Source organism: Balaenoptera musculus, chromosome 4 (assembly GCF_009873245.2).
Source record: "Balaenoptera musculus isolate JJ_BM4_2016_0621 chromosome 4, mBalMus1.pri.v3, whole genome shotgun sequence".
NCBI classification, from domain to species: Eukaryota; Metazoa; Chordata; class Mammalia; order Artiodactyla; family Balaenopteridae; genus Balaenoptera; species Balaenoptera musculus.
This window is the reverse complement of record NC_045788.1, coordinates 38,216,908-38,236,101: the sequence shown is the minus strand read 5'-3', so window position 1 is coordinate 38,236,101 and position 19,194 is coordinate 38,216,908. Positions and strand designations below refer to the sequence as shown.

Genomic DNA, 19,194 nt, shown 5'->3' with positions numbered 1-19,194 from the left:
CTGAGCCTGCATTCTAGAGCCTGCGAGCCACAACTACTGAAGCCCGAGTGCCTAGAGCCCGTGCTCTGCAGCAAGAGAAGTCACTGCAGTGAGAAGTCCGCCCACCACAACGAAGAGTAGCCCCCGCTCGCCGCAACTAGAGAAAGCCCACACACAGCAACGAAGATCCAACACAGCCAAAAATAAATAAATAAAATAAATAAATTTATAAAAAAAAAAAAAAAAAAAAAATAAAAGGTGATCTCAATACCAAAAGAGCAAATAGAGACCATAAGACTGCTGGTTATCACAAGACACCATATGCATTGTGGAGACAGACAAAAAAGAGCTCAAGTTTTTACTGTGATATACTGAGCGTTAAATCAAACTCCTACCTTGTTAGAAGGCTTCATTGCTATTGAAATGACAGGATCAGGAACATGAATTGACTCCTAAAATATTTTTCAAAGAACAGAGAAGAATTCAAATACAGTACCGTATGTGTCAGGGATGGATTAATTTTAATGTTCTCCTTTACAATAGAACAAAAGACAAATACTAGTCAACATCTTAGGGTAGACAAATATATCTTGGTCTGTTTTTCCTTAAATAAATGAATATATTAATATATAAAGGTGTCCACTTATATGATCTCCTCCCTCCCAAAATAACAAAAATAAAGCATCTATTTACTTACTTAACTGTTTAAGACCCTTAAGTTTGTTGACACTTTCAGTTTAACATAATCATTACATATAATGAATTCAAATGCTGAGATGTGGAATACTTATTAGCTCGTGGTTACATCTGCTATAGCTATCTTCTGATAAGTTATTTAATCAAAATATACTGCCATCACTGATAAGAGAAGCAGAGAAAGGGACTAGATTCTTTATACATATGACATCTCATTTAATCAGTCACAACTCTGAGAGGCAGATATTATTATCCCCATTTTACAAATAGAAGCATCAAAGGCTTGGCAAGAAGAATAACTAACTTGGCCAAGGGCCAGCAGGTAGCTCAGGGCAGAGGTAAGACTGACCAGGGTCTACTTGCCTCAACGCCTGAGTACTTCCCACAACCTCCAGTCCCTTCATATTGGTAATGACAAGTTTAGAAAAAGCCTTATCAATAATACTTATCAAAAAGTCCCCTTATCTAGATCACCCAAAAACCTTTACAGATTTATGATTTTTGCAGTGTCCTAACTCCACATGTAAAACCATAGACATTAGAGAGTATTTTATACAAAAAAGCTAAATTATAAAATCAAGAATTCATCATATGATACAGGAGCTATTATAGTGCTCATCTGTTAGGCTGGACCAGTTCTTATATAAACAACCCACTGTAAATTCCTTCACTGCAAATCACCTATCCCCTGCGTACTCATATTCGTCCTTTACTGAATGAATTCAGGAGAGGGAGCACCCTCATGAACACATGGTCATGCTGTGCAAGAGCCTGCTGTCCTGTGGGGGCAAAAAGGGGAGGAGTAAAGGGGACTGAAAGGCGGGGACTGAAAGGCGGGGACTGAAAGGCGGGAACTGCCAGAGCATGCTCTTCCCTTCAGTCTCCCTCAGTGACAAAAAGGGACCTGTGAGTTCCACAAGGCAGGCTGTGTACAGTAAGGTGGACTGTCTAGTTGTATCCTGCCTGCAGGGCACGGTTCCGTTCTGTCATGCTGCCCCTGGAGTCTAGCCTAAATGTTACAGCCTGCTCTTACAGTTCTCTAGGGGATTGAGGGAAGGGTCCAATCTCCAGCTGCCGAGTTAATAAGGAAGGAGCACTTGGTTGGGACTAGCCTGATGACGGTGACAGCAATTAGAGGTGTGCCCACAATGGGGAGGCAGATCTCAGGGTAGGAGTCAGCGCTACACATGCCAGGTTACCTGGTGGAGATTTTCCCTCCATGCTAAACCTTGGAGAATGGTGGAATGATTTTACTAAGAAAAACCAGGTAAGTTAGCTAACAGAGCACTTGTTTAGTTGACATTAAAAGAGCCACAACCAATCTACACTTGATGCCCATGGCACTCAATGAAAACTTCTGTGGTTGTTTTTCTGAAGTACTAAAACATAGACTTTTGAAACGCAAGTGATAAACAGCTTTGAAGTTAAATGACTTACCATAGAAAGGCCACTATTATCTTTGTTTGTGAATGTGTCTCCACTAGCACAGTCAATGCCAAACAATGCACAGATGTCTCCGGCAAACACTTCCTCAATATCCTAAAGAAAGAACACAATACGATACTTGCAAGTAATACAAACCAGGACATCATAACTAAAAAGTAATTGCACAATAAACACATTGTACACAGACAAACGTGGCAGAATCTCACCATGAATTCCACAAAGAAGGAATTAGATAGAATCAATGCAACACCAACAATCAACCACGGCAAGATATACCTTCAACAGGGCCCTTATTTAAACCACATCTCAACTGACAAGATTTTACTTTAAATGGAAGCTCCGAGCTATGGCATCTTTACTTGGAGGATCTGCACTACTGACAGAACACAGAGCCTCATGGTTCTAAAGTTATTTCTACAGAATTAAAAAGCATGTAGTATAGAATGGATAAACAACAACAAGGTCTTACTGTATAACACAGGGAACTATATTCAATATCCTGTGATAAACCATAATGGAAAAGAATATGAAAAAGAATGTATATATATATGTATAACTGAGTCACTTTGCTGTACAGCAGTAATTAACACAACATTGTAATTCAACTACACTTCAATTAAGAAATAAATTTTAAAAAGATAAATTCAAAAAAATAAAATTCTATCAGAAAGAAAAAAAAGAAAAACAAACAAAAAACATGTAGTACTACATGTGCTGCCACAGTCCAATAATGAGATGTGTATGACAAAGGCATACAAGGAAAACCTGCAAAGGAAGTTTTGGAAAACAAAGGCAGGAGAATGGAGTCTACTGTACTTAAAATAATCTTAATTTCTCACAGATGCAGGCAGTTAAAAAAACACAGGAAATCGAAGAATAAAGCATTGGTGCCTCTAAACTTCCTAGTCTTTTTTTATATTGACGTTCATTAATAACAGCTGTGGCTGTGAATGAGCAAGTGTGTGTGTCTTGCTTTAATGGTTACACAGCTGTACGGATCTCCTAGCTTCTGGCCCATGAAAGAGCTGTGACAATCACTAATCCCTCTAGCCTGCCCCCTGCTGCCTATCTCAAAAAAGAGAAATGATGTCTAATTTTGAAAGACTGCCTATTCATTTTCCAGGAGATAAAAAAGTTATGGCCACTGAAAATTTCTGAATATCATAACATTTTGCTTAGACTAATAAATTTCTCTAGGAATATAGAGCTGAATTGAGAAAGGGTGCAAGAAGGAGACAACCTCACACACTTGGTAATCCTGCCAAGCCTTAACCCTATGGACCACAGAAGGCTAGGACAGATTCAGAGCCAATTCAAGAATTCAAGCCATAAGCCAAAGTTTATCTCCCAGACTAGACCTTCAGAGGTTTTAAATGCTCAGATGAATTCTGGCATCAACATGGCCCTTCTGGGGGTTGGTTCTACTTCCATATTTCAGGAAGTAAATCTACTGAACAATGTGGGAAGTTACGTATGAATTTATTACTCTCATTTACCTTTGAGAACCACAGTTCCACTGTCCTAAGAACCTATTATACTCTTCGTAAGGATAGCTCTTGAGGAAAGTGCTGAATCTTGTGCTCTGAATCTTAGGGAACTCATGTCCCTTTTCCTTAACCGTGGCCACTGAGGAAATACAGCTAACTCACAAATGGTGGTTTAAAATGTGTTCTTGACATGTGCTAATTTAGCCTACACCAAAGTGCCACATGAGAATTGTAGCCCACCTAACTAAAAAGGAAGAAGCTAGGAAAACACATTCAACTAGAAGTGATTTTCTTGTGGGGCTCAGGATACCAAGAAGGTAGATATATTTCACTTGCATTAGAGAAATTTCTGATCTCACAACAATGCCCAGGTACTCGCCTCCATCATGTCGGCATGCATGTGAACCAGTCGTTGCACCCGTACTTTCTTTCTCGTCCTGGTATTATAGATGGTATCACCCTTCTTCAACTGTCCTTGATAATTTCGAACATAAGTTAACTGTCCAAATCGACCTGCCTAGAAGTCAAGATTGGATAAGGGCAGAAAGAATAAAAAAGAAACCCAGGAATCAAAATTAAGAGGAAAACTTCACAACTACCTTCAAATATTTGCTATCAGTTTTAGTAGTACAACATATATACATGCTTCAGTTTGTTGTCATAAACTACTTTAATACTAGTTTTGAATATAGATAAGTTAAATGGTTGTTCTTTCTGATATCAAAACCCAAGATACTACTTTTGCTTCCTCTGAAATAAAAGTTATTAGAAAAAGTTTTAAAATTTATATAATAAGGAAGTTATTCCATAAGTTCAGTTTAATACAAGAAGACATAAAAATAAGGTATAATTATTAGAAAGACAACAATGTTGGAGAAACTAACATTGTTAGTTAGACTACGTGTTAGAGAAACTTTGAGAGTCACCTGGAAAGCTATACAAATAAGAGTTCTGTAAAGTGACTGAATATAAAATGAATAATCAAGGATCATTTCCTCCTGAATAGTAACACTAACTTATTAGGTAAGTATTTAAAAGTTGCCAATTCCTCCCATGTTAATTTACAGGTTTAACACAATAGCAATAAAAATCCGAAGAGGAATTTTTAGACATTTTATTAGTGACTTTAATATTTAATTAGAAGAATGGATAAAAATAGAAAATAACTCTGAGTGATATAAGAATATATTAAATACTCCAAAACATAAATAGTATAAAACTAGCACAAATTAAACTGAACAGCCCATAGGGTATAGTATAAATATCTAAAATGTTTAATTCATTTGTCAATAGAAGATAAAGGACACATGACAATCAATGAAAAAATATAACATTGTTCAAAAACTGGTAACTAGACAATTGGTCTTCTGTTTGAAGGCAGAGGAAATACGTTTAGATCCTACCTCACAGCATTCAGCAAAACAAATTCCAACTGGATTAACAATGAAAAAAACAAGAAACCCCACCACAAAAAAGTAGAAAGAAAAGTAAATATTTACAAAATATAATCAAAGAGGAAGATTTATAAGGTTAAAAATGAGAAAATGACTAAAGACAAACACTGATATATTTGTCTATGTAAATTTTAAACTGCGAATTGTTTTTTTAAAAACTTTATTAGAGAAAGGCTCGTACAAATAAGTAAAACACTTTGACTCTAATTTTAAAAAAGGAAAGACAAAAAAAATAAAGAGGCAATTACAAAAGAGGAAATACAATTCCATAATGAATATATGGAAAAATGTTCTCTATTATTAGGAATTAAGGCAAGATGAGGTATTAAAATACTATTTTCATTTATGAAATCAGTAATGATTTTTAATAAACAATACACAATGCTGATAAAGATTCATTGAAATAATCTAACATGTACATTAATTCTGACAGTATGAAAGCAATCTGGCAATATAAACCATTAAATATTAAAATATTTCATACCTTTTACACAATAATTACAATTCTGAGGATCCTAAGAAAACTATTCCTAAATATATATTTTCAAAAGCTTTATGCATAAAAATTGTCACTGCAATGTTATTTCTACTTTTTAATTTAAAATTACTTTTTCTGGTTTTAGAAGTAATAAAAAGCATATTGTAAAAATTTAAAAATACAAACTAGGAAAAAGCCCCCCCAATATAATTCCATCCCAGAAATAACCACTCTTTAACATTTTCAACTTATCCAACTTTTTTCCCACTTAAAATATTATACACAGAAGCAATAACACAACAAAAAGCACACCTAGTCCCCAAATCTTGGTTTCTAATACCATTCACAATTAAAAGAAATCAGGGCTCTTAGAGAAATGGCTGATTCTAGGGCTGGGGCAGGGAATATACAACATAAGCCTGGAGCATCCTGTAGTGCCAGAAAGTAAGGAAGTATTCAAAAAAGCAAAATACGGTGGAATGTCTAAGGGGCACAGAAGCCAAGTGAAACAGCTCCAATGGCCAAAACTGGTCAATCTGGCAACAAAATAAGTAACATACCACTGGATTATAACTCAAAGTACAAAATAAATATCCATGAGTCCATACTGATAAAAATAAATGATTGAATAAGTAAATACACAGGGGAGAAAAGACAATTCTCCTATACAGAAGAATCTCAAATAACTTACATAGATACTGCTCCCTCAAGGAGGAAGAAAATAATTCCCAGCCCTTAAGTGTGGGCTGTGCCCAGGAACCTTCTTCTAAAGAGTCAATATGGAACGGGGTAGAGGGGAAAGTAACTTTACAGTGGAGAAACCTGTAACCAAATATTTCCTAAGTCATTTTATAATAGGAATAAAAGCCTAATAGAAAAGAAAATTTCTACATATAGCAGTTAAATACATTAGAAAGCAACTTACCTCCAGTTTAAAAGCCAGACCTACAAATGGATGGGAATTGTCTCTTTTGGGGTTCATTAAGATTTTGGTTTTCTCTTGTGAGTCACTTAAAATAAAAGAAATACACATTTATGAGATGCAATATTTGATATTTCTTTTATATCAATTTGTTTCATCAGAATATTATCTAAGAAGAAGCACATGTGCAGTAAACATTTCTGGGCTGATTCATAAGTGAAATTTCACTGAAAGGGATCAATAAGAATAACTTTTCTGGCCTTAATTACTGCATTGTGACAGGACCAGAGCAGAATAAAAAACACAAAAATAGTCTGGCAGAAAAAGAAAAATTATCAATGAGAACTTCAAAATTTTTGTTTCTTAAAGCATTAAAAAAAAATACAATTGGTTCCAAATGAGTAAATTTTCTAATGATGTAAACTTTGATAATGAAATAAATCATATTTCTAACTTACAAATAGAATATGATATGGGAAGGTATAATAAATATTTTTCTCTATGCCAAAATTGTTACCCAAATAGAAATGGAGATTGATTTTTGTAAATTATGGGGAAAACTCCACAATCACAACTACAGGAACCATTCTTAAATACTTTCCCAGTGCACAAATGTTAAAGTCTTTGTGCATAAATTAAAAATCAATTTCCAAGACTTACTCCTGATTGAGAATAGCATAATTTTGGACTTCAGATGGATTTGGGAGGTATTCTAAAACAGCATCTAAAAGAGGCTGAACTCCTTTGTTCTTCAAGGCACTTCCCAAAAAGACAGGAGTAAATGACCTATTTAGAGTGGCTCTTCGAATTGCGAGCTACAAACGAAAAAAATTAATGATTAGTTTATCTTAAAGTTACATTTTGTGTTTCAGATCAATTACAAAGCAACAAATGAACGAAATGAATTGATAGTCTTTGGAGTACTGGCTCTGGTGAAGACTGGAATCAGGTTCTCTATAACTTAAGATCAAAATACAAAAAAAAGAAAAAAGGCTATTTAACTTTCAACACTGCAACTGCTTTCAACACTCCTGGAATGTCACTAACTTTCAATTTGGCAAAAAAAAGAAAAAGATATATATATATACACACATACATAGAAAATAAACACACACACAGAACAGTGTAAACAGTATGTTAACAATTGTGTAAAATAGAGGGAACAGCAATATACACACACACACACACAAAAAGTCTCTGGAAAGATACACCAGAAACTATTAACTGGCAATCTGTTTTAGGGACAGGGCAGAGAACTGGGCAGGTGGGAGACTTTTTCCTGTGTACCTTTGTACAGTTGTTAAATGTTTAAACGATATGAAAGTATCACCTATTAAAAAACATTTAACTGACTTGTTTCCTTTTTTTAAAGGATATACATACAGGAAGCCAAACAGTACAAACTGCTCATAAATTAAGGGCCATGATAGTAACAAGGCTCTAAAATAACGACCTCCTGGTCATGTCCCAACCCCTCATGCAAACACTGTCCATGTGTCCCAGCCTCATTCCTTACTGGCTACTGGCCTCAGAGGGAGCAGTGGACCTTTAGCTCTAGCAGCTGGAAGAGGCCAACAGCAGTGCTGTGCTGTGGCCACAACCCACCACTCCAGAAATATGCAGCTGCATACAATTATTTCTCAGTCCTCAGGAAAAACAGAAAACTAGTTATCCTAAAAAGCTTAAAGCAAAACATTTATAACCACAATTTCTAAACATCACAATGAAAAGTAGGATAACAGCTGAGCACAATAAAAGGAGTATAAAAAGGAGAAAGTAGGCATGGTAAGAAAGCAATTACCATTTGGAGCTATCTTAAAACACTTGCCTTTGCTGTTGCTAGGAGCCAGAAATGGCTTGGTCACTAATCACTTAGGCTACCCTAGGCCACAAAGTCACGTCTTTGACTTTCCAACCCTCCCTATATGCAACAGTAGGAACATATGAATCTTACCATGCTTAACTTTACATCCATTGAATAGAGAAACACATGAGGGTGGTTGATAAATAGAAAAAAGGAGAAATTAAAGCTAACCCTATACCAGCATAACAAAAGCTTTATTTTCCCGAAAATTTCCCTTACTTTTATAAGAATCACATTCACACTTGAAAACCGTTGCCTTTCCACTGTCCCTAATAACAATATACCCAACAACAACATAGAAACTAAAGTACACCCATGTATCCTGGCAGAAAACAGTAAACATAGCAGGCCTGAAACTGTCCTCCTTATAAAGGCCTGCTTGCAAGGCTGGGCCCCTGGCTGAGGCCTGGGGATCTGGATTTCTGGGAGGTTCCCAGCATTCCCAGGACTGGTAAGACTGGTTCACTGTGCCTATACTGTTGTACAAACTATGTGATGTGTGCTAAACACCTACTTTCCTTCTGGGAGTCTGGAATTTGGTACATGCTAGGCAGGGGGTGTCTGTGTGACCAGTCCCCAGTAAGACCTTGGCACTGAGTTTCTAATGAGTTTCCCTGGTAGATGTCATTTCACAGGTACACTCACAACTTGCTGCTGGAGGAAACAGGCAAGCACTGCAAGACTGCACTGGATGCCTGGGAGCTTACCCCTGGTTTCTTCTGGACTTCACCTCATGTGCCTTTGCCCTTTGCTGATTTTGCTTTGTATCCTTTCACTGTAATAAATCATAGCCATGAGTGTGATTATGTGCTGAGTCCTTACTCCTAGTGAATCACAGAATCTGGGAGTGGTCCTGGGAACCCCTGACATATTCCCTTTCATAGATCAAAACCTAACTCTCTATTGTGGTTCCTGGGATACAGTGCTTAACTTTAATCAAGGCCCAGACCTATACTTTCCTACGTGGTGTTCCTTACTCATCAGAGAGCTGAGGTGATAAGGCCTTTGTGAATGGTAAAGAACTCAAGCTATGAGATATTTTAGTAAGCATCTCAGCTTCAGTAGGGTTCTTTCCTTTTGCATTTGATCTATAAACTCCCTGAGTGCAATGTCTTACACACAATAATTACTTATCTGATCTCTGCTAAGGGCACCAAGTGGTTTGGCAAAATAAATATCAGTCTTTTTATGATTTTTATTTTTATGATAAAATATACATAACAAAATTGACTATCTTCACAATTTTTAAATGTACAGTTCAGTGGCATCAAATACATTCACATTGCTGTTACCACTATCCACCTCCAGAACTTTTCATCATCCCAAATTGAAACTCTGTACCCATTAAACTTCCCACTCTTCCCTCCCCCAGCCCCTGGTAACCACTATTCTACTTTCTGTCTCTAGGAATTTGACTATTCTGGGTACCTCACAGAAGTGGAATCATACAATATTTGTCCTTTTACGTCTGGCTTATTTCACTTAACGTAATGTCCTCAAGACTCACCCATACTGTAGCATGTATAAGAAGCTGATTCTTTTTTAAAGCCAAATAATACCCCCCATTGTATGAATATACCAATTTTGTTTATCTGTTCATCCATTGATGGACATTGGGTTGTTTCCAACTTTTGGCTATTGTGAATCACGCTGCTATCAACATTGGTGTACAAATATCTGAGTCCCTGCTTTCAATTCTTTTGGGTATATAGAATTGGAATTGCTGGATCATATGGTAGTTCTAGGTTTAATTTTTTTGAGAAATCACCATACTGTTTTCCACAGCACATGCATCATTTTACATTCCCCAGCAATGCACAAGGGTTCCAATTTCTCCATATCCTCACCAACACTTATTTTGTTTTTTAAATAATAGTCACCCTAATAAGTAAAGTGGTATCTCATTGCGGTTTTGCTTTGCTTTCCCTAATGATTAGTGATGCTGAGCATCTTTTCATGTGCTTCTTGGCCATTTGTTACCTTCTACGGAGAACTGTCTATTTACAAACTGAATACCAGTTTTAGGCAGGGATCTTCTCTTTATTTTTTAAGAGCTGAACAATCAAGTAAAAAAATCTATACAGCCTTCCAAATAGTACAACAGGGTACATTTCTAGTTTATCTTCTTTCTTCTTAATAAGACTATGTCCAAGAGGTTGGCAGTGTAAGTATCTTTTTTCCTAGAACTATGACTCCTTTCCCATTTTACATAACTCACTACTTAAAAAAAGAGAATAATTTGCCATGTCAAGTATTTTTTTAAGAAACCAATTATGTTAAACAACTTTGCTCAGATTTCATTAATAAAACCCCTGCATAAAAGCACCATGTCCCCTCCCTGCAAAAAAAAAAACAACAAACCAAAAACCCTCTTTTTTCTTATTAATATAAGATTAATTTTGAGAGCACTTGCCTTTAAATCAGAAATTGAGGGGATTTTTTCTTCCAGAAACATCTCTCCAAGTTGCTCATCTGAATTAGCAACACATTCAATCAGCTCCTGCCGGTGGTCAGCTGCCGCTGCCCTGAATTCTGCTGGAATTTCCCCATATCGAACAACCTGACTAAAAGTAGAAATGTTTTATTTTGGTACTTTAAGAATATTCAGTTAAATTGTAAGTCAACTATACTCCAATAAAGAGTAGTTTAAAAAAAGAATATTCAATTAAACATATAAGCACCAATGAAAAAGATAAACTAATGGCCAAAATATTTTTTCAGATAAGAGCTCTGATATGTTTGCATTAAAATCACAAATAAGAAAAATGTGAATCTTTAAAATTCAGAATAGTGGGCAAAATACTTTAAACAAGCAAAGCAAACTGCTCAAGGCTGTACTACTAGTAAACAGATGAGCCACGATTCAAAGCTAAACTGACTCCAAAGCCCATGAGTACAGTTGACCTTTGAACAACACAGGTTTGAACTGCACAGGTCCACTTATACACGGATTTTTTTCAATAAACATGCAAAAATATGTGTATAACACTGTGTACAAAACTTGTATTGAAGTGGACAGCCTATCATTATGTAGGAGTGATATTTAATATGAAATTAATAATGTGTTAGTGTTCTTACTGTTTTATAACTTTGCTTTCAAAGAATTATATCACCATACAGTATGCCTTTCTCACATAATTAAAGAAATTGTGTATCATCACAGGTAAGTAATATTTTTTTAAAAGTCACAATGCTTCCAATACTGTATTATGAATATGATTATATGATATGCCATAAAAAATTCTATAACGACTCATTCATTAGCATACAGACTAGGCTACTGCATTACATCAATTACACTAGGCTACCCTAAAGCAATATAGTGCTGCTTCTTCCTTATCAATGTATGAACTGTAATACCTGTATATAAATATGAATTTCTTTTCATATTTTATCTTTTCATTTTAGATATCTAGTGTTAGTAATACATATAACATCTACAGTGCTTTGATTCATGTAGGTATTACCTTCCATACTGATAAATGTAGGTATTACTTTCCATATTGATAAATACAGTACAATACTATAAATGTATTTTCTCTTCCTTATGATTTTCTTTAACATTTTCTTTTCTCTAGCTTACTTTATTGTAAGAATACAACATATAACATACAAAATATGTGTCAATCAACTGTGTTATTGGTAAGGCTTCCAGTCAACAGTAGGCTATTAGTAGTTAAGTTTTGGGGGAGTCAAAAGTTATACTTGGATTTTCAAGTGCACGGGGGGATCAGCACCTCTAACCCCCACATTGTTCAATGGTCAACTGTACTTGAAAATTCTATTAACCAAATTAATCAGAATATCACAGTCAGGACTTCCCTGGTGGCGCAGTGGTTAAGAATCCGCCTGCCAATGCAGGGGACACGGGTTCGAGCCCTGGTCCAGGAAGATCCCACATGCCGTGGAGCAACTAAGTCCGTGCGCCACAACTACTGAGCCTGCGCTCTAGAGCCCGCGAGCCACAACTACTGAGCCTGCGTGCCACAACTACTGAAGCCCACGCGCCTAGACCCCGTGCTCCACAACAAGAGAAGCCACCACAATGAGAAGCCTGCGCACCGCAAGGAAGAGTAGCCCCTGCTCGCCGCAACTAGAGAAAGCCCACGTGCAGCAACAAAGACCCAATGTAGCCAAAAATAAATAAATAAATAAATAAAATTTATTAAAAACAACTCCATGTATCAGTAGTTTTCATAATCTTTAAAAAAAACAAAAGAAGAATATCACAGTCTCTGACAAGCAGGATTAGAGACTTGACTATTCCTTTTCATTAGTAGCAATTTTTAACACAGAACACTCCATTCTGTAGTTAAAAAAAAAAAAAGGTTACTAATTATGACAGACTCTTCAACCTTGACCTCAGTTCTCCGTCCCTCTAGGGGCCAGATAGGTAAGAGTCACAAATAAAATACACAACAGAGAAATGGATATATTTGATATTTAGAAACATCAGTCTTAACATTTTAAAAGTATTTCTTTAAAAATGGAATCTAATGTCGAAAAATAACAAGCTTTTCAGAAAACACATTCCTGAAAAAAAAAAAAAAAGGGAAAAGAAGCCAATTGCAAATAATTGCAAGTAGTCAGAAAATAATTCTTATTGTCCTAAAGAATGCTCTTCACAATCTTCAGAACTTAATTTCTTCCATTCTGGCAAGCTCCCTGCTTCTTAGTCTTTCACATCAGAATCTTCCTTTCAAAATGTACATACCCAGTGGTCTAGGGCTGGGAAAGGGGGCAGGTATGTTAAGAAGTTCCACCTGTGGTTCTGATGTACAACAATGTTTAAAAGCCTCTGCTTCAGTACACAGGAATGTGTGCCCTGGTAATTCTGGGGAAGCAGATTTATTCATTTACTTAAAAATATTTTTTGAGTCTCTATTTTGTACCAGACAGTTCTAGGGCTGGGTACACAGCAGCGAATAAACCTGGTAAAAATCCTTGTCCCTTACACTCTAAGGAGTGAGAGATAAACTTTGTTGTCATTACTTAGTTGTCAAACAAAAAGTAAGAGTGAGAAATGCCTTGTCCACTGAATAGGCTTGATCTTTTCCCTGCCTACAAGACGGTCGATAAGGATAAATTCTATATAGTTAACTGATCACAATGCCTTTCACCCACCTGCCAGACCAGCAATCTCAGTTCCATAGCAGAAAAAGGAAACCTCTAATAAAGGACCTTCGGAGAGAACTGCCAGGCTACTGGGTCCACACTTCAGAACAAAGGTTCATTTATGACTCCCTAAATTGTCTAGAATAGTGCCACTCAAACTGTGGTCTGCAGACCTGAAACATCAGCACCACTTGGGAGCTTTCCAGAAATGCAAATTCCAGGCCCACCCTACAGTTACTGAATTAGAATCTCTGGAGGTGAATCCAGAGATTTGTGTTTTAATAAGCTCTCCAGGTGATTCTTCTGAATGCCATGGTTTGATAACCACTGCGCAGTTACTATGCTTTGTATGCAAAGGTCTCTTCAAAAGTTGGTTGACGGACCAAAACCATGTCAAAAGTTACCAATTTGCTTTTTGTATTGCCTAAACCACATGTATACAAGTTTTAACTTCTTTTATATATTAATCTTTTTATTTTTGTAATCCCATGAAGTAGGTAGATGAAATATTTATGATCCTTATTTTCTTCCCAGTTTTTATAATACCCAGAACATAGTAGCTGTTCCAGAAAAGTCTACAGAATGAATGAATACATGGATGAATGCATGAACAAGTAGAAAAAGAGATATTACATCACTAGCCCAAGCTGAAGGTCTCCTCTCACCACACCGTGTATATCATAATGCGATATAAATATATGACCCAAAGAGTAACATACTCTCCCTTGGAATGAATACTAAGCAAAATGGGAAGTAACTAGGATTAAAAGTATTAAAACAAAATCATCTTAGAGGATATTCTTCCAGCCCCATTTCAAAAAGAAGTTTATATTTAAAGCACTCATCCTTTTCCTTTCTTTGATACTTTTTAAAATATAAGATTTTAATAGAATAGTATATTTTTAACACTTACCCAAAGTCTCCATCAAAATAGATGGCTCGTTCCTCAATAAGATCTATAATACCTTTAAAATCACCCTCCAAACCAATGGGTAATTGCACAAATGCTGCATTATGACTTAGTTTAGACCTGAAAAATAAAAATACATGTTTACCCCTTTTTTTCTCCCCAAATCCCTTTGAAATAACAAAATAAATATAAAAAGAAATCAATGGCAGATCTGTGGAACTGATCAGCAGGTCAGAGCGGAGGATACAAAAGCATTTGGGAACAGACCGACAGCCAAACTCACTGTGCTCAGGAAGCCTCAACCCTATTCGGGCAACAAAAAGAACTGTAAGATACGTATTTTCCCATCAGATCCCCAGAATACCCTGGATCAGAAACAGAAGAGGGGAAAACAGGTCATTGAGTGGTTGGCCAGGAAATTAAAGGATGGTGGGATAATTGTACCCACATCTCATTCTTGGATCAGCTGACTCTAGTGAAGCTGAGTATAGCTATCTGAAAAGGAAGTTCCTTAGGGGGAAAACCCTTAGAGTGGGTATTAAAGTCAGACATTCATCATCAGCCTGTACGCTCAATCAGGCACAACCACCGAAGAGAAATTACACTCACTGGCAGGGATTTACACTCAAGTAGAAATATGCTCTAGCTAATTATGCTCTAGATTCTAGGTATCCATCTATAACTATGGATAGATAACTAAGAACCACCAAATATCTGAAGGAAATCAATAGCTTGAAAGAGAGGTGGGAGCTCAAGAAATGGTACTAACCTCCAAGGAGAATGTTACTAGAAGAAAATAAAATGTAGATCTAAAAAGGAATTACCTCTATTAATAAAGATGTCACAATAAAAGGGAAAGTTTATAGAAATTAACTACATAACTGCTGGGATTAAAAAGAACAAAAAACAGGCTAAATAACAGAAGGGATGCAGATGAATACCAGATTAGTGAGTTGGAAGACTGACCTCAAAAATTCTCTCATAACCCAGTGAAAAATTAGAAGGAGACAGAAAGTATGAGAAAGTATGGTAGAAAAGTTAAGACACAGAGGCCAGATTCAGAAGTTTCAAGATCTGTTTAATGGGAGCTACAGAATGAGGTAACAGGTAAAAGGGAGTGGTGCAAAGAAAGAACCAAAGTAGTCAAATAAATGCTGAAACAGAATCTGCCTGGAATTCAGGAAAAAACTTGGTGCAAAGAGACCATCTATTGCCAACCACAAGTAAAATATAATTAGAAAAAAACAGTGAAAACGTTTCGTTATCCCAAGAAAGTATTACAAATGCCCAATAAAGAAAAATTTCACTCTCATGTTCTCAAAAACGTCACTTCCATCAGAGAGCACACAGCAATACTGTCAGTTAAAGTTCCTCAACACGGTATCTTTTGTCATCAGGCACATCACTCTTAGTCTCTCCACTACCACAAACCTTACTGCCTACATCCATCAGCTCTGCCATGTGAAACTTGGGTAGGAACTCTACCGCTACATTTACAGATCTACAAAAGGTGAAAAGTGAAACTCCGACTCTTTTCAAAGGCTGTGTGAAACAAGTAGTATTGTGCAAAATGTAAAATCATATCAATACCACTGGGTTATGTCTGATTCAGAAAGGAAGTATTGCTGTTGTCTTAACAAATATGTTAACAAATAAAAGCAAGAGAATATAGCATACTAATTTAAGTCATTAATTAAAATTCCTCAAATGAAGGTTAAAATTGAAGATAATCCTCTAGGTTTGTCTAAATAAACGCACAGTACTTTTAGAATCTACCCTAGATTATAAATTCTCTAATTACAGCAAAACACTACAAATTGCCAGATGGTTTTCTGAATTCACCTTCAACCTCCCTAAAATTTAAGTCATATTTCTTCCATTTTACAGAGAAAGTAGTTGATGAAATCACATCACAAACCAAACTATGGACCTCAGTGTTCCATTTACTATGATAAGTCATACACATAGATGAATTTTAAAAAGGAAAAAAAATTTAAGGGGATAAAGCTTAATGACACTGAATTAACTGTCCTTCTGGATGTAAGGTTTGTTATCCGGATCATTACCCCCACTCTGTTCTAAGGTTCAGTACCTCATTTGCTGCAGGGCCCTGGCTGGGTTGGAGCCCATTCGGTCAAGTTTGTTAATGAAAGTTAGAAATGGAACACTGTAGCGCTTCATCTGACGATTAACAGTCATGGTCTGGCACTGCACCCCTCCAACCGCGCAGAGAACAAGGATGGCACCATCCAGCACCCTCAGGGCTCTTTCAACTTCTATTGTGAAGTCCACGTGCCCTAAATGAGACAGAGAACTGTGTCAGGGTCTTAAAAAGCAGTATGAATTTTTACAACATGTACAAGTAAAAGTTCTTCTATCTCTGATCATTACGTAAGTCTTCTAATTAAAATATGAACTCCTTAAACCACCAATACTGTTCACTTAACATAAGGTTCAGGGGCTCAACAAAATCACTTCAAAAGATACTAGGGCATGGGCCTCTTTGGAATCAGCTGCAACATGTAAAAGGCAAGAACCTTCCTATTCACAATTTCTTTGAACTATTTTTCAAAGAAACCACTTAAAGATGAAGTATTCTAGGTCCCAAGTTAGATTTCTCTAATAGGGAATTCACAGTCACACTTTTGAGTATTCTTTGATACTCAAAAATGAGCTAGAACATGGTAGAGAAAAGAACTAAATATGCCACTGCCAAAACAAGCTGCAATAAAACCAAGAACTTAGCTCACCAGGAGTATCTATAATGTTGATATTGACATCTTTCCACATGGTATAGGTGGCTGCTGACTGAATAGTGATTCCTCTTTGTCTTTCTAGTTCCATGGAGTCCATGACAGCACCAACTCCATCTTTACCTTTTACCTAAACACAAGCACAGCAATTCAGATTTCTCTGTCCCTGCATTCCAAGAAGGAAAGAAATCTTCACAGATGGAACCAGAACACAGATAGTTAACTGATGCAATTTTCAGAGAAACCTAATTGTCAAACCATATCATCTCATGGAGTAGAAAATTGATTACAGGTTTTGCCCTCTATTAACCCTAACCCTTTTTTCATTGCCATTTTTAGCAGCTGCTACCACTGAGCATTACCTGGTCTTAGAGCCATCCTTGCTCCCTCTGCACTGTTCCTGCCCACCAGCCCTGTGTTAGTCTGTGAGCAGATGTGCAGAGAAGAGATTTTTCCCTCTTGTGTTTCGTGTGGACTTTGAGGTCTGGGTGGGAAGAATTCAGCTTTTAAAGTCTGTGGTTTAATGAGATGATCTTCATCTGAAGTAACATTTTTAAGTGGAGAGTAGAATTACTCAATAATATGTAATGTCTTCAGGAGAGTTTGAAGATTTTCTAAAATAATTCTTTCCTGACATATGTATTTTTTAACTATTAAGCTCATTTTAAACCCTTTTTCCACTTAACATTATAAACATCTCTCCATAACATTTAAAAGTATGTAAACATTATTTTAATGGCTGCTTAAGGGTACATCATATTGACTTAACATTCTTGAAAAACAGCCTACTCAGGATACCCACAGTGATGGTCTCTAGAAAGATTCCTCAGAGCAACATTTCAAGCCAACCTGATCTATCCATTTTGTGACTCTGATTAAAGATCCACTGTTACCATTCTTTTAATCTTCCAGGTTTGTGAAGTTTCTTAAATCCTTATAAAACAATTAAAACCAAGGTCAAACTAATGGAATCAACCATGAACCACATACCTCATGCATTTTTGCAATTCTGCCAGTGTAGTAAAGCACTCGTTCTGTTAATGTAGTTTTCCCAGAATCAATGTGAGCTGAGATTCCAATATTTCGTATCTTTTCATTAGGAATCACCCCTGATGAACACCATCGGCAAATCTTCCAATTAGCCTGAAAAAATAAGAGAGCTCAATTCAATGCATTTTTCATGAGAAAACAGTGGACAATTAGAAAGGGTTTAATGGACATCTTTCCTCCAAGAAATCTCAATGGACACAAAACGTCATATGAGATTGTCTGAAAAGGCAAAAGAAGGAATGTCTCAACCTGCAACTCCTGTAACCAAAGAAGAGGCTGCAAGAGAGGACAGGAAAGACATACTCTTAAAAATAAATAAGTCAGAAAAGATATATTCAAATAAATTAATTAAATAAAGAAAAGGGGACAGATACTTTTACCGAATGGCACAGGTTTGAAAATATACACTGGGGCTGATAAAATCAGAAAAACAGCTCCCAACAACTACTTTAATAGGAAATATAGTTTTTACTCTAAATTTTACTTTTTTTCCTCTTCCTCCTTACTGCAGTTCACAGCTAGCAAGGATGTTTGAGGACTTATATGCTCTATGCAGTGGTACCAATAGCTTCAAGGCAGCCCACAAAAGGTTTCCAATTCCTTTCCACCCCAAAACAATTAGTAACATTAAAACAACAACAACAACAACTTTATTTTACTCTGGTGGTGATGGAATGGATGTTTCCATTTATGGAAACAGGACACAATATACACAGGACACAATATAAATTTCTCTCTATAGGACTGCCCATCCAAAATGCACTGCAGCCACTTCTGGGAAAAGGGAAGAACTTGGAAAACCTGGGTAAAATGGAATCCAGGTGATCGGCACTTGGTTGATTAAATCCCACGGATATCAGCGAGCAAAGCAAAGGAGGTTTGCATAACAGGAAAGGCTCTACTCCTACCTAATCCTAGTCCACTCTGCGCTCCCCGCGCCCCCCACAAAAGGCAGACACAGAACCAAAGAAAGGTACTGGGAGGGTCGGGCTCCAAATCAAATAACCCAGGGTCAGCTGAAAGAGGGATCAGTCAGAGGC

The 19,194-nt window shown here is 36.6% G+C and overlaps 1 protein-coding gene across 1 annotated transcript in view; it reads right to left on the bottom strand.

Annotated features, from left to right (window-relative positions):
* GFM1 (G elongation factor mitochondrial 1) overlaps positions 1-19,194 on the bottom strand; it is a 52,984-nt gene that overhangs the window by 33,205 nt on the left and 585 nt on the right. The window contains exons 2-11 of the mRNA XM_036850012.1: positions 18,095-18,247; positions 17,102-17,234; positions 16,444-16,648; positions 14,355-14,471; positions 10,740-10,890; positions 7,123-7,277; positions 6,466-6,550; positions 3,988-4,125; positions 2,113-2,214; positions 375-431 (exon numbers count right to left, since the gene is read on the bottom strand). Of these exons, the coding sequence (XP_036705907.1) occupies positions 375-431; positions 2,113-2,214; positions 3,988-4,125; positions 6,466-6,550; positions 7,123-7,277; positions 10,740-10,890; positions 14,355-14,471; positions 16,444-16,648; positions 17,102-17,234; positions 18,095-18,247 (1,296 nt within the window). The remainder of the gene's footprint in view (positions 1-374; positions 432-2,112; positions 2,215-3,987; positions 4,126-6,465; positions 6,551-7,122; positions 7,278-10,739; positions 10,891-14,354; positions 14,472-16,443; positions 16,649-17,101; positions 17,235-18,094; positions 18,248-19,194) is intronic.